At 34.0% G+C, this 16,883-nt stretch overlaps 1 protein-coding gene across 1 annotated transcript in view; it reads right to left on the bottom strand.

Annotated features, from left to right (window-relative positions):
- The window catches only part of GPR158 (G protein-coupled receptor 158), a 425,672-nt gene that overhangs the window by 23,614 nt on the left and 385,175 nt on the right, over positions 1–16,883 (bottom strand). Inside the window, exon 7 of the mRNA XM_047065052.1 lies at positions 3,212–3,450. Coding sequence (XP_046921008.1) covers positions 3,212–3,450 — 239 coding nt within the window. The remainder of the gene's footprint in view (positions 1–3,211; positions 3,451–16,883) is intronic.

Here is a 16,883-nt window from a genome sequence, read left to right as displayed (position 1 = left end):
CACTTTAGAATAGCATCCAAATTACCTAGAAGGCTTGTGAAACACAGACTGCTGGGCCCCGCTATTCTTTTTTTTTTTTTTCAATATATGAAGTTTATTGTCAAATTGGTTTCCATACAACACCCAGTGCTCATCCCAAAAGGTGCCCTCCTTAATACCCATCACCCACTCTCCCCTCCCTCCCACCCCCCATCAACCCTCAGTTTGTTCTCAGTTTTTAAGAGTCTCTTATGCTTTGGCTCTCTCCCACTCTAACCTCTTTTTTTTCCTTCCCCTCCCCCATGGGTTTCTGTAAGTTTCTCAGGATCCACCTAAGAGTGAAAACATATGGTATCTGTCTTTCTCTGTATGGCTTATTTCACTTAGCATCACACTCTCCAGTTCCATCCATGTTGCTACAAAGGGCCATATTTCATTCTTTCTCATTGCCACGTAGTACTCCATCGTGTATATAAACCACAATTTCTTTATCCATTCATCAGCTGATGGACATTTAGGCTCTTTCCATAATTTGGCTATTGTTGAGAGTGCTGCTCTAAACATTGGGGTACAAGTGCCCCTATGCATCAGTACTCCTGTATCCCTTGGGTAAATTCCTAGCAGTGCTATTGCTGGGTCATAGGGTAGGTCTATTTTTAAATTTTTGAGGAACCTCCACATTGTTTTCCAGAGTGGCTGCACCAATTTGCATTCCCACCGACAGTGCAAGAGGGTTCCTGTTTCTCCACATCCTCTCCAGCATCTATAGTCTCCTGATTTGTTCATTTTTGGGCCCCACTATTCCAGGGTCTGATAAGCAAGTCTGTAAATGGGCCCAAGAATGTGCATTTCTAACAGGTTCCCAGGTGCTGTTGCTGCCATTGGTTTTGAGAGCATACTTTTGAGAGCCACTGCTCTTTCTCCATCTAATGATTAGGTAGAATCAAAACCCCTGAATTTGGTACATCTATATATATCTATATATACCTTTAGGAGATATATCTATATCACCTATATCTATATCTATATCATCTATATCTATATGTATTATTTATAATCTATCTATGTATATCTATATATGCCTTTAGGAGATATTTATACATATCTCTCTCCTGAAGGCAATCTAGATTGACTTTATGGATTCATCATCACATCACATTCCTGGTTCTCCAAATTCATATAACAGGTTTTCAAGACTCACAATAAACTTACATATCCAGTATTAGTCACAATGTATTCCAACATAATCTTCTTTTCTAGTTGGGCACTTCCTTCATGTTTCATACAATTTCCATCCACCTTCACCATTATTCCTATCAAAGGGAATGTTCTCTGCACCACTTTACAATAACCTAAATATTACTCATGGCTCAAAGAACTTCTCTTTTATGAAGATTCCTGGGTTCTGGTCCAGACTGTTGTCCTCCTTTGTTGAACTACTATTGTAACAAGAGTCTTCACCACATAATTTTGTTTTTAATAACTTTTAACAATTTCCATTTATTTATACAAACTAATAGTAAGCTATTTGGTGAGAGGAATAAGGGTTTTATTCATTTTATATCTCCTGCAAAAAGTTCAACACAGTATCAGAGAAATTATAGATACCCAGTGGGTCTTATTTATTGTATGAAAATTTACTTATATATAACAAAGTTTATGGAAAATAAATTACAGATTGCTGTCAGCTATATATTCTTATTCACTCTATATAGACATCAGATATCATAAATATGATTTTCTTTAAAGTGTAAAAGAAATTTTTAAAAGGCCTTGAATACATCTCAAAACCAAGATGTACAAAATACAAAAAAAGGCTAGGTAAATAGGCCATGCTTTCTGCTTGTTTATTCCCTACAATGATGTATTTTGAGTATTATAAAACAGAAAAGAAATATAGTGGGCTTTTCTTCACAGTAATATGGGGAAATGATTTTTCCTAGTTTGGTTAACTTGGATTGAACAATATAAAATAATGTCAGAGATTTATGTTGAATAGAAATCTTATATCTATATAACTTTTTAAATTTTCATATCCATATGAAAGTCAGAATCAGATTAGTTCTACGCTTTATCTTCTGACATTGATATATACTGATACGGATCTAATTATAATTTTCGATCTCTATTTTGATATTAATCAAAATAATGATGATTGGCTTTACATATTATCAATATAACCATTCTTTTATATACCCACATTGCTTTATTCATACAGATATCAGGCCCAGAAAATTTCTAAAATGTCTTGCCCAGAAAAATATTATTACATTTAAATTATAAACTAAATACATATTTTATTAATTAACTTCTGACAAAATACTAAATGTGAATATTCAACCAACAATCTCCAAGTCTGGGGAGACAGAATAGGAATTAAACTCATGTGTTTATTTTTTACATCTGCCAAATAAAATTAAGATTTGTCCTGTGGTTTACTGAGGGGAATGACAACAAAATAATAAAAATTCGTTTTCATTATTTTTTGTATCTTTAGAGGCCTAGCTTAAAATAGCCTAATGTTAACAGCAGAAAAATTCCTGCTGATTTCTCTTCCTCATTTTTCAAAAAACCAAGATGCCAGAGAAACCCGTGTTTCTGGCCTAAGCCTCTATGTGATTCTCCCGAGTTCTCTAGTTTCTAAGTCATCAAACTCTCACTAATCCCTAAAAAGCATGGCTTCATTTTTGTGTAATACTGGACTGCATTTTGTGTAATAAACTGTCTTCAGATGAAAGATAGATTAATTAATCATTTTGCAAGGAAAATCTCTACACAGGGAGTACCCTGGATCCTCAGTCTGATATATCACAGGACCAAACCTATATAAAAAATTTCAGCATGTCTCCTTTTTTTTTCCCCAACTAAAGAAATAAATCAAGGGAACAGCTACTGTTAATCTAATGGGAATACAGTGAGAAGGTGGAAAATAGAAACTCTCTGTGCAAAGAAGTTGCCTTTATTTGCTGCATTTCTCCTTCCTAATTTCCTCAATTGCATTTTCTCAACAAAACTACAAAGCTACGTAACTATGAAAAAAAGAATGGGAACTCAGAAAAAGTTTGCATTCCACATGTCATTATTGTCCTTTTCATAATATTGCTTTACCAAAACCATATCAGGTGAAATTACTTTCAGTTTGGTAAAGGGGAGTGGTAAGGCTTCTACAGAAGTCTATTTTAATGCCACTGGAAAAAGGACAAGGCAAGCGCACAAACAAGTGACCACATACCAACTGCTGTCATGTAATCCCAGCGCTCAGTGAGGCACATGTTGAAGATGAGGTGATCAGATGTTTGCCCTTGGCCAATAAGTGAAATCTGCCTCTCCAAATTCTGGCAAACAGATGAAGTCCAGCCAACAAGAAACCAAAATACTACCAGGAGCATTACTGCCAGCATCCTCATGACCCGTCCACCAGTCATATACGGAATCCGTTGGGCTGTTCGTGAAAGAAACACTTTCAAAACCCTGGAAAAACAAAACATCAAAATGTGAAGGCAAGCTTAATAGTCAGAAAGTAAAACTCCACAATATTTTATTTTTCTAGGTGAAATTTAAACCCACCCACACCCTACTTATGCAGTTTTAACATGAAAAAACCTCAAAAACAGTATTGCTTATATTTTCACTTAATTTCATTCTAGTTTTTAATCTTTCAATAGCAAAACAGATATCCTACATTAGATGCCAGTGAGTCAACAGATTTGCAAAGGATGGAATTCCTTTGAGTATGTATTAATATTTCAAGGAAAATACTCAAGACCTTAAAAAAAAAGATCCATAGGCAAACATTGCTCACACAGGGTTTCTAAGGGCTCAAAAATAGTCCTGGAAGTAAGTAGTTGGGTTTTACAATATTATACTAAGTCAAAAATTTCCTTAAACCAGTTTTTTTTAACAGTAGAATGTTACAAAAGTTATTTTCTGAAAATTATTCTAAATGACCTCTCTCTATAATTATTTCATTGCATTACCAAAAATAATAATGAAATAAAAATGAAAACAATGAGAGAGGTATTTAAATAGGGTAACTGAATTAAGATCACCATATTAAAGAAGAGGATTGGGATGACATATAAGAAATGGATCTGGAGAAACTTAACACAAGACCATGGGGGAGCGGAAGGGGGAAATTTAAAAACAGAGAGGGAGGGAGGCAAACTGTAAGAGACTCTTAAATACAGAGAACAAACTGAGGGTTGATGGGGGGTGGGGGAGAGGGGAAAGTGGGTGATGGGTACTGAGGAGCACACTTGTTGGGATGAGCACTGGGTGTTGAGTGGAAACCAATTTGACAATAAATTTCAAATTAAAAAAAAAACTAAAATACATAAATAAATAAATAATATTTTTTCTATGTATGCAATTCAAATGAATAGCTAGAGTTGAGAACTACTGGGTTAAGTTATATCTAAGAACTATTCCATTTCTAGTTATTGTGTGAAGGCAAAATCCAAAGTTACTGTACAGGTCCTTCCGTTTACCCATTTCTTTAACTTTATCCCCAGAATATTCTTAGCTGATTTTAACTCCCCACTCTCATTCTGAAATTTTATGTCACAAAATTGTGACTTAAAATAAACTACCATGAATGGTTCATGATACTATGGGGGTATCCACAATCAATTTCCAAAAGGCAAAAATAAATTTTTTTCCCAAATTTCTATTCTGTCCTTCATCTCATTCTTTATAAAATTTTTATGAAGTATTCCTATGAATTCTTCACAAAAATCATTTTAAGTCCAGAAATGAAACATACACACTTAAAATAGCCTAGATGTCTTATACTATTTTTTCTGTCTCTATAGACCTTCAGTAGCTCTTCCAGAATCAACACAATACACCTAGCAAAGAAATTTATTTTTCAGCAGACTTTTATTTATCCTTCTTTCCCCTATATCTTTAACTCCATTGTCCTTCAATGTCCTTCAACTAACACACAGCATGAAGTCATTTAATACTGAATAAAATACCCTCAACTTTGCTGTGGAACAATGTAGCAAGATATGTATAAAAAAGAGTACAGCAGAAGACCTCTTTAACTATTCTCCACTCAACTAGTTTATCAGATTAAGGGTTATTCTCCATTCTCTATGTAAAACATACTGAGTACTGCCCATGTCATGCTAAATGCTAGCAGCGACACTTAACTTGCTACCTCTGTCCGGTATGCCTCAAACACTTCGACTCCAATCAGTTGAATTGCTACTTGTTAAGAATCAGTTGTATGTGTCCCCAAATCGTGCCCATTGTTATCAATTTATATAATTTAACCAAATTATAAATAAAATAATTACACATGACTGAAACAAAAGGAGACTTATTTGTATAAAATCTGTCTTGAAAGCTTTGGAAAGACTCCATGTAGGTGAATCATTAAATAAGCTGTTAACCTAGGGGAAAGTGAGGAAACTTTAATATATTGGGGTGGTCAAAAAACATAAAAATCTAGAAAGATTCTATGCTCAGAATGCTTTAAAAAATCTTTAGATTTGTGGTCTTACTTATTTATTTATTATTATTATTTTTAAAATTTATTTATTTTTGACAGAGTCAGAGTGCGAGCATGAGCTGGGGAGGTGCAGAGAGAGACAGGGAGACAGAATCTGAAGTAGGCTCCAGGCTGTCAGCACAGAGCCTGAAGCGGGGCTCGAACTCAGAAACTATGACATCATGACCTGGGCCAAAGTTGGATGCTTAACCGACTGAGCCACCCAGGCACCCCCAAGTTGTGCTCTTATTTAAAGAACCAATATTGTGAACAGTAGATAATGTACTACAGTAATTTATGTTAGAAAGAGAACAATGCACTCCAAACGTCAGACCCATAGTCAAATAAGGGGCCTATTTAAAAAACATTGGTAAATGATTATTTGTGTGTTTTAAATTGTAGTCTCTTATACACTTTACTTTAATGCCTTTCAGTTTTAAACAAGTTTATCAATGTATTGACCAGTGACTAATCCCCATAAGAAAGACTTCTACTGTAATTAGCAGATCAAAAAATTCAGAGAACTCTTAGAGATAAGAGAATTTTTTTTTTTAAATTAATGTGTTTTGCCAGTTCCAGTCTTATTTTCTGCAGGAGAAACTTGCAGCCACTAGGTACACATAATTGTTTCTGGTCATACCTGGATGAATTCTAAATTTTGAATGACTAGGAGCTTAAAAGAGGAAATCTGGCTCATTTTTATGGTCTTCTATATTTTGGCTAGGCAGAAAAAAAGAGAGAATTGTTCTAATTCTAGACACAATTTGAATTGAAATAGAATTATAATAAATATTTATACAGTGACAATCATATACTGGGTATCATGCTAAGCAACATGGGAAGAATAAGATACAGTTCTAGAAGCTTACAATCTAACTAGAATCAAGTGTAGAAATAACTACCATATAAAACAGCATATATTCTACATTGTATGTACCTAGTAAGTCTAATAACCTAATAGAATAGGTTATATTTGGCCTGGACTTCAATGGATACCAACAGAAATGGAGGAAAGTGGAGAAGATATAAGGAGATATTCTAGCTTGAGAATAACATAACATAACAAAGTACAAAGCAGGGAAAGTAAGTTGCATTTTGCAGAGGAAATCTCTATGATCCCACTTTGATAATCTTTTAATCAATAAATCTGAATTCTAAATTATTAGAAATTTTCATGTTTTCCAGGTGATGTCTTGGGTATTTATTGTATAGTCTGAGAACTCAAGATTATCATAGATCCCATAATCTCATTTCCAGAGAGGAAAAACCAAAGCCAAAGGCTTCATGGGTCTCCTGTTATTAGTTTTATTGGCTTTTGAATACTAGGAAACACACTAACACAATTGTGCACTTCAGTCTGAGCATTTCAGGATATTGGGTTTTGTAAAATGGAAGAAGATGAATTTTTCTAGCATTGTTTTCAAATAAAATGAGAAAATTCTGCCATATCTTTCAAAAACAAGCTCTTGTTAGTTTATATGGGTTCACTCCCTAGATAGCAACTTCTAAAAATGAAATCCTTAGATATGCATTTATATGAAATACAGCTGTAGGAAAAAATACAATAATTAAATTTCTTAGATTACTTTACTATTTTTTTCATAGATAAATCTTTAGGATACCATCTGTTCAGAAGGTTTCACTGTTTCTGAAGGAAAGCAGTAACATATACAAGAAGATTGCAAGAAATTGACAGAGTTTAAAAAGGCATATTTAAAGAATATATTCAGTTCTCATTATTAATAGTAGATAAATTCATGGAAATGATGTAACAATGAAAAGGGCAACCCAGGAATTGGCTGTCACTGGAGTATCTGTCTCTACTTTTTCACTTCCCACACATTTCTGGTTTGGGCTCATAAAACTCCACTGTCAGGACTTGTACTTCTCCAAGTATCTAATTGATATTTGTACTTTTTTTTTTTTTTTTTTTTTTTTTTTTTACTTGATCTCTCTCCAGTTTTCAGCATGGCTAAAGCACTTGGCTTCCATTATGTCACATCCTCTTGATTTTCTTCCTATTCCTCTGTCAGCATCTTTTTAGTTTCTGATACAGATTCTGCTTCTCCAGTCTTCCCCTTAAGTGGTAGTGTTTCCCAAGGACCTCCTAAATGTAGCCATCTAGATCTATTTCTTACTTTAAATATTGTACCCAGGGAATTCCATTGACACCCCTGTTTCAGTTATCTACATGCTGGTGAGACCCAAATCCATATCTTCAGTTTAGATCTCTCTCCTGAGCTCAAGATCTTTCTACTCAGTGACCTACTAGACATCAACAGGTCCCCAAATGAAATTATCCCTCTTTCCACTCCTTCTTCCTCTAGCCTACTTTTCTCCTGTGTTACTTATCTCAATGACTAGTATCACTTAATTGATCGAGGCAGAAACCTAGGAATAAACTTTAATTTGTCTCTGTCACTTACATTCCAGACATGAAATGAGTGATCAAGAATTTAATTTCTACCTCTTCAATATCTTTCAAATCCTTCTCTTCTTCTCCATCTTCACTGCTATACTGGCTCCTGGTCATCAACCTGCTCCTATAGTAGCTTCCTAACTAGTCTACTTACTGGTCTTGCCTACCTTCAATCCACACTCCACACTCCACACTGAAGCCACAATGGTCACTTATGATCATGTTACTCCCTGTTTATAGTGCTTCAGTGGCTTCCCATCCAAATCCTAGCTCCTTAATATGGTAAAAGACCTTTAAATGCCTTTGAATATTGGTTCCCCCTTGTCTCAGCAGCCTTATCTCTCACCACTCTCCCTTTCCTATAGACCTGCAGGTCCCTGTGGACTATATCTGAACCTTTGCCCTCAGTTTTCCTCACTGCCCCCACCCCCTCCCGCCCCATGCCAACACCTAATTTTGCTAATTTCTACCTATTATTTCAAGGTTCAGTTTAGATGTTGCTTGCTCTAGGCCACTGGTTCCCAAACCGGTATCATCAATATCATCTGGAAACTTGTTAGAAATGCAAATGCAGTTATCTACCTGCTCCCAGGTTCATTATAATTTAGTAAACATACATCAATAGGCAATTAAAATACGATGGTTTTGGGGAATAGTATCAGCAAAAATGATGGAATAAAGAACCCACAAATCCATCCACCCATAAAAACAATGAATAAAGTGGCAAAAACTATTAGAATCAACTTTTTTGGAACCCTGGAAAAGAATCAAAAGCTTATAGCAACCAGGGGGATGCTTAACCAAGAGAAAAACAACTGAATCTGAGTAAAAAGTTTTGTGACATTTTAACATACTGTTCTATCCAGTGTCCTATCTCCCACTCCCAGATCAGTGGTGGACTTGAAGACATCCCCCATTCTCATCACAGGCAACTAGTACTAGGCAAACAAAATACACCTTTTTCTTAAAAAATTGTGGTTGTTCATTTTGACCTTTCTGGTGGCTCTCTGGAGGACTAGTTCAAAAGGCCTGCCTTTATTTTTTTTTAATTCCAGTTATATTAGTTTCAAGTGGACAATATAGTGACTCAAGAAGTCTATACATTACTCAGCATTCAACATGACAAGTGCACTCCTTAATCCCCATTACTATTTCACCCATCTTCCCACCCACATTCTCTCTGGTAACCTTCAGTTTTTTCCCTATAGTTAAGAGTCTGTTTCTTGGTTTATCTCTCTCTCTCTTTATTTCTTTGCTCATTTATTTTGTTTCTTAAATTCCACATATATGTGAAATCATATGATATTTGTCTGTAATTGACTTATTTTGCTTAGCATTATACTCTTTAGCTGTATCCATGTCATTGTAATTGGCAAGATTTTATTCTTTTTAATGCACACCGCATCTTCTTTATCCATTCATCTATCAGTGAACACTTAGGTTGCTTCCATAATTTGGCTATTGTAAATAATGCTGTGGTAAATATAGAGTATGTATCCTTTCAATTTGTATTTTTTATTTTTGGGGTAAATACCAGTAGTGTGGTTACTAGATCATAGGGCAGTTCTATTTTTAACTTTTTGAGGAACTGCCATACTGTTTTCCACAGTGGCTGCTACTAGTATGTATTCCCACCAACAGTGCAAAAGGGTTTCTTTTTCTCCACATCCTCACCAGCATTTGTTGCTTATGTTTTTATTTTTAGCTATTCTGACAGGTGTGAAGTGATATATCTCACTGCAGTTTTGACTTGCATTTTAAAGTCACCCAACTGGGAACCCTCCCAAGGCTGAGGGTCACTTGACTAAAACATTTAAAAGCAAATGGATTGGTTGATGTCACTTGGGGCAAGAGGTAACAGTTAGGACAAACTATTGACTAAACAAAAATGAATGAAGGCTGGGAAAGAGATATGCTGGGCAAAAAGGGCTTTGAAAAGTTCCCAAATATTCCCGGGCATCTAAAAAGCTGAAAAATACTCAGAAAAGACCCAAGAAGGCCCTAAGTTCTCATATCCTGTTGACCCGAGGCTCTGTAGAAGCAGGAAGTCTAAGGCAAAGTGGTAAAGCGCTTGACTGAGTGTTGAAGACATGTCCCAATATACACATACACACACAGTCCATGTGCAAAAAATAAGAAATTTAAAAGAAGTTTTTATTTGTTTCAGATTTTAAGGAAATCTCTGTTAAATAACTAGCTCATCATTAAGTCAACAGAACAGAGACTTCAGTGGTTATACATAACAAAGGATACAGATATTACAGAATTAGCTCAGAAAAGCCAGTAAACAAATAAACAAAAGCAACTACAACAAGAAACAACAGTAAATGCTGGTGAAGATGAAGAATCTGATTCCAGATTTACCACATCATAATATTCAAAATTTCCAGTTTTCAAAAAAAAAAAAAAAAAAAGAGAGACATGCAAAGAAACAAGAGTATATGGCCCCTATGAAAAAAAAGAAATTAATAGAAACTGCCTCTGAGGAAGCCCAGGCATTGTACTTATTAGACAAAGATGTTAACTGTACTAAATATGGTCAAAAAGCCAAAGAAACCATGCACAAAGAACTAAAGAAAGAATGATGTTTCACCAAATAGAGAATATCAATAAATAGAAATAAAAAGAACCAAGAAGAAATTGAAAAGTTGAAAAGTACAATAACTGAAATGAAAAATTCTCTAAAAGGATTTAAATTCTCTAAAAAGATTTGACAATGTAGAAGGAAGAATCGGTATATTTGAATATAGGTCAATTGAAATTGTACAGTATGAGGAGCAGAAATGAAAATAAAATGAAGAAGAATGAATAGAGCCTGAGATACCTGTGGTACACTATTAAGAATATTAGGATTTACATAATGGGAGTTCCAGAAAGAGAAGAGAAACAAGCCAGAAAGAACATTTGAAGAAATAATGACTTAAACTTCTCAAATTTGACAACAGACTTAAATTTACATATTTAAGAAGCTCAAGTAATCAAAGTAGGACAAATTCAAAGAGACTCACATTAAGACACATTATAATCAAACTGCTGAAAGCTAAAATGAAGAGAAAATCTTGAAAGCAACTGGAAAAACGTTACCCATTACATACAAGGGATTCTTAATAAGATTAAGATCTAATCTCTTATCAGAAACTATCGAGGCCAGAGGGCAGTGGGATAACATATTAAAAATGCTAAAAGAATGCTTGCTTCAGCAGCACATATACTAAAAAAAAAATGCTAAAAGAAAAAACAAACCTGTCAACAAAGAATTCTATTATCTGGCAAAACTGTCTTTCAAAAATGAAGGAAAAATTAAGACATTTCCAAATAAATAAAATGGAAAGAGTTTACCATTAGTAGATCTGCTCTAAAAGAAATATTAAAGGAAGGGGCATCTGGGTGACTCAGTTAAGCATCTGACTCTTGATTCTGACTCAGGTCATGATCTCATGGTTCATGAGTTCCAGCCTTGCATCGACTCTGTGCAGACAGTGAGGAACCTGCTCAGGATTCTCTTTCTCCCTTTCTCTCTGCCCTTTCCCCACTTGTGCATGTTCTCTACCTCTCTCTCTCTCTCTCTCTCTCTCTCTCTCTCTCTCAATAAATAAATAAACATTAAAAAAAAGAAATATTAAAGGAAGGCCTCTAGGCTGAAATAAAAGACACTAGGCAGTAACTGAAATGCACATGAAATAATGAAGAACATTGGTAAAGGTAACTATAGAAATAAATCTAAAGGTAAGTATTAATGTATTTTTGGCTTATAACTATTCTTTTTTTCTTATATAATTTAACAGGCAACTGTATAGAGTTATAAGTATAAATCTATGTTGATGGTCACACAATGTTGAAAGATTATAATTTGTGACACAAAGTAAAAGGGAAGCAGAGTGATATATGGCAAAGGTTTTGTATACTATCGAAACTAAATTGGTATTATTTGAAACCAGGTTTTTATATATTTAGAATATTAATTTTTTTAAATGTTTATTTTTGAGATAGAGACAGAGCATGAGCGGGGGACGGGCAGAGAGAGAGGGAGACACAGAATCCAAAGCAGGATCCAGGTTCTGAGCTATCAGCACAGAGCCTGACGAGGGATTTGACCCACAAACTGCGAGATCATGACCTGGGCCGAAGTGGAAAGTTTAACTGACTGAGCCACCCAGGAGCCCCTATATATTTAGAATATTAATTGTAGAATGTGAATTGTAATCCTCAGGGCAACTATTAACAAAACAACCACATATAGAAATAGATGAAAAGGGAATAAATATGTAGAAGTGCTCTTACCATAAGAGCAGGTAGTAATGAAGATATTGAGGAATAAAATGATAAAAGATACATACAAATAAATACCAAAATGATAGGAGTTTGTCTTTCCTTATGAGTAATTACATTAAATGTAAATTGGTTGAATTCTCCAACTAAAAGTTAAAGATGGGAGAATAGATTTTTTAAAATGATCCAACTGTACGTTGTCTACAAGAGATTCACTTTGGCTCCAAAAAGAATATAGGTTGAAACTTAAACAACAGAAAAAGATACCCCATGCTAATAGTGACCAATGAAGAGCTGGAATGGCTATGTTAAAAAATAGTTTAAGACTAAGTTTGTTAAAAAGACAAAGACACTACAAGTTATAAGTATCAATCCATCAAAATATTAATAATTGTAAATACACATGCACCAAACATCAGGGCCTCAAAATATATGAAGCAAATACTACAGAACTGAAGAGAGAAACAGAGTTCTACATTAATAGTTGAAGACTTCAATATCCTGATTTCAATAATGGATAGACTGTCTTGACAGGCAATAAGAAAATCGAGGGCTTCAACAACATTAGGAATCACCTAGATCTAATAGACATGTATATAAAACTACATAGCAGATTACACATTCTTCTCAAGTGCACAGAGAGCACTGTCTAGGATAGACACAAATTAGGCCACAAAACGAGTCATAATGTATTGAAAAAGATTAAAATCCTACAAAGTGTTTTCTCTGACCACAGTGGATTGACATTGGAAATAACAATGGAAGGAACTCTGAAAAATTCAAAAATATGTGGAAATTGAATGGCACACTCTTAAACAACCAATGTGTTAGAGAAGAAATCACAGAAGAAATTAGAAAATAGTTTGAAATAAATCAAAATGAAAACACAACATACCAAAGCTTACGAGTTTTGAAAAATTTAGTGTTTAGAGGGACATTTATAACTGCTAATGCCTATATTCAAAAGAGAAGAAATATATCAAATCAAACTTTCCACCTTAAGAAACTAGAAAACAAAGAGCAAACTACATTGAAAAAAGCTGAAGGAAGGAAATAATATTTGAGTCGAGTAAGATGAAATAAATAATTGCAAAACAATAGAGACAATAAACAGACAACAGCTGGTTTTTTGAAAAGATAAACAAAATTGACAGATTTTTAGTTACTCTGACAAAGAAAACAGAAAATTCATATTATTAGAATCAGGAATGCAAGGGGAGGAGACATTACTAGCAACTTCACAGAATAAAAAGGATTATAAGAGAATACTTATGAACAATTGTATACCAAAAAAACTAGGTAACCTAAATGGAATGGGCTAATTACTAGAAACACACAAATTACCTAAACTGACTCAAGAAGAAGTAGAGTATCTCAAAAGATCCATAATAAGCAAAGATATTGAATCAATTATTAAAAACTTTCCAAAAAAAAACCAATCAGGACCAGATGGCTTCACCAGTGAATTCTACCAAACATTTAAAGAATTGACACCCATTATCTTCAAACTCTTCTAAAAGTAGAGGAGGGATAAACGCATTCTGTATTATTTGATGAGCCCAGCATTATTTTGACTCCAAAGCCAGATAAAGACATCACAAAAAGGCAATTACAGACCAATATCCCTTTTGAATATACATGCAAAATTCCTAAGCAAAATACTAGCAAATCAAATTCAAAAGCATGTTAAAAGAATTATATCCCATGACCAAGTAGGATTTATCCTGGGAATGCAAGGTGGTTTAACACACAAAAATTAATCAATATAATATACCATATTAATAGAATTAATAGAATGAAAAATCCCACATGATCATCTTAATTTGTGCAGGGAAAAGCATTTGACAAAAATCTAACACTCCTTCATGATATAAACATCAATAACTAACTATAGAAGTTAAATTCTTCAACTTGATCCATATTGGGCTTCTATGAAAAACTCACAGCTGATATATTCCATGGTGAAAGACTTAAATCTTACCCCTAATATCACAATCAAGGCAAAAAAGTTGTTCTCACCACTTCTACACATCACTGTACCAAAAGTTCTAGCCATGGAAATTAGTTGAGAAAAAGAAATAAAAGGCATTCATATTGGAACAGGAGAAGGACAGCTATAAGTAGATGACATGATCTTATATATAAAAAACCCTAAAGAATACACACATGTGCACACATACACACACTATTTGAACTAAAAACCTAATTTAGTAAGTTGCAAAATACAAGTTCAACATACAAAAAAAAAAGTTTTATTTCTGTATACTAGCAATCCCAAAATGAAACTGAGGAAACAATTCCATTTACTATAGCATCAAAATGAGTAAAATACTTAGGGGTAAATTTAACCAAGGAGGTAAAAGATATGTGTGCTGAAATCTATAAAACATTACTGAAAGAAATTAAAGAAGACCTAAAGAAATGGAAAGACAATCAGTGTTCATGGATCAGAAGACTGAATATGGCAATACTTCTTAAATTGATCTATAGATTCAAGTCAATCTAGAGATTGTAATGCATTCCCTACTAAGATTCCAATTGATTTATTTTCAGAAATGGACAAACCGATACCAAAATTCATATGAAATTGCAAAGCATTTCAAATAGCCAAACGATCTAGGAAAAAAACCAAAGTGGTCTTGGACGACTCATTCTTTCTGATTGGAAATGTTGCTATAAAGCCACAGCAAGCAAAACAGTATGGCACTAGCATACGGATAGATATGAGTAAATTAAAGTATGAGCAATTAAAGGTAAATTTTATTCAATAGAATAAAATTGATTATCCAGAAATAAACCTTTACATCCATGGTCAACTGTTTTTGACAATGGTGTCAAGAGCATTCAATAAAAATAGTTTTTTTTTTTTTTTAACAAATGGTGCTGGGACCAGTGGATATCCACATGTAAAAGAATAAATTTAGACCTCTACTTTACATATTATACAAAAATTAATTCCAAAGGTATAAAACCCAAATATGAGAGCTAACACTATGAAATGCTTAGGAGAAAACAGAGGTAAAATTTTTGATCTGGGATCAGGCAATGGTTTCTTAAATATGATATCAAAAGCACATGTAACAAAAGAAAAAATAAACTGAACTTCACAAAAATAAAAAAAAATGTGTATCAAGGCACACCATCACAGAAGTGAAAAAGAAAACCCCCAGAATTGAAAAAAAATATTTTCAAATAATTTTTCTAATAAGGGTTCATATCCAGAATATATAAAGAACTCATAGAATGCAACAACAAAAAGGCAAACAACCTAATTAAAAATAGGCAAAGGACTTGAATAGACATATTCTAAAGAGATATAAATGACCAATAAACACACGAAAATAATCTCGACATTGTTAATCACTGAAGAAATGTATATCAACAGCACAGTGAAATATCACTTCACACAGACTAGGACAGTTACAATAAAACTAAGTGGATAATAACTGCTGAAGATGTGGAGAGGCTGGAAGCCTCATACATATCTGCTGGAAACAGAAAATGATACAGCCCCGAGAACAATTTGGTGCAAAATGCTAGACATAGATTTACTACGTGACCCAATAATTCCACTTCTAGTTCTTATATACCTATGAGAATTGAAAAATAGATTCACACACAAAAAAACCTGTATGTAAGTGTTCATGGTAACATTATTCATAATAGTCAGGAGTGGAAACAACTCATCCATCAAATGATGAATGAATAAACCAAGTGTCGCACATACATACAATGGAATATTACTCATTAATAAGAAGGCATGAAGTACTGATACTTATTACAACTTATCACATATTACATATTACAAACATATCAGAAACCACCTGAGCCGAAATCAAGAGGCCGACATTTTTTTTTATTAAAATTTTTTTTTTCAACGTTTATTTATTTTTGGGACAGAGAGAGACAGAGCATGAACGGGGGAGGGGCAGAGAGAGAGGGAGACACAGAATCGGAAACAGGCTCCAGGCTCTGAGCCATCAGCCCAGAGCCCGACGCGGGGCTCGAACTCACGGACCGCGAGATCGTGACCTGGCTGAAGTCGGTCGCTTAACCGACTGCGCCACCCAGGATGGTAAACAATATAAATACAAAAAATTAAATATATAAAAACTCTAAAATTACCATTGCATTCACCTTCACCTTAACCCACAGTAAAATACACAAAACATATTAGCTAGCAAGTAGAAGATGCAACCACAAAAGAAATTCGGATTTGCTATGTGAGTACGTAATGACTCTTCAGTTTGTCTAAATGGAAGTATTTTTAACTGTTTAGATGGTATTAATTACCCTTAAAATAGAAGAACTTTCAGTTATTGTCAGTGAAACTTTTGGAAATTAATTATAAAGTATTCCTGTGATTGCTCTTTGGTTCTCATACTGTCTAGCTATTTACACTTTGTTTCACCACTAGATTTTAAACTCTGACTTAAACTTCTTTGCAGGTCCCAGAGTACCTACTACATTGCCTTGCCTATTACAGATCATAAGTGTTATACAATATCACAGACTCAGCTGTTTTTACATGCAGATTGATTCCTTCATTAAAACTATAATATATGGTCCAAGTTAAACAATAGAAAACTATAAACAGAGAAAAATGAATGCCTAAACTAAAGTAGCACTAGCTGTACAGAAATACTTAGCATTTTGATGAATTTTATTCTCTAGTATTTTTTCTATATGTAAACGTGTTTTATGATATTAGGATTACAATAT

The sequence above is a fragment of the Lynx rufus genome, unplaced genomic scaffold (genome assembly GCF_022079265.1).
Source record: "Lynx rufus isolate CCGP_SWC_20201006 ecotype Redwood Valley unplaced genomic scaffold, mLynRuf1.p SCAF_7, whole genome shotgun sequence".
Classification (NCBI taxonomy): Eukaryota; Metazoa; Chordata; class Mammalia; order Carnivora; family Felidae; genus Lynx; species Lynx rufus.
This window is presented reverse-complemented; position numbering and strand designations above follow the sequence as displayed.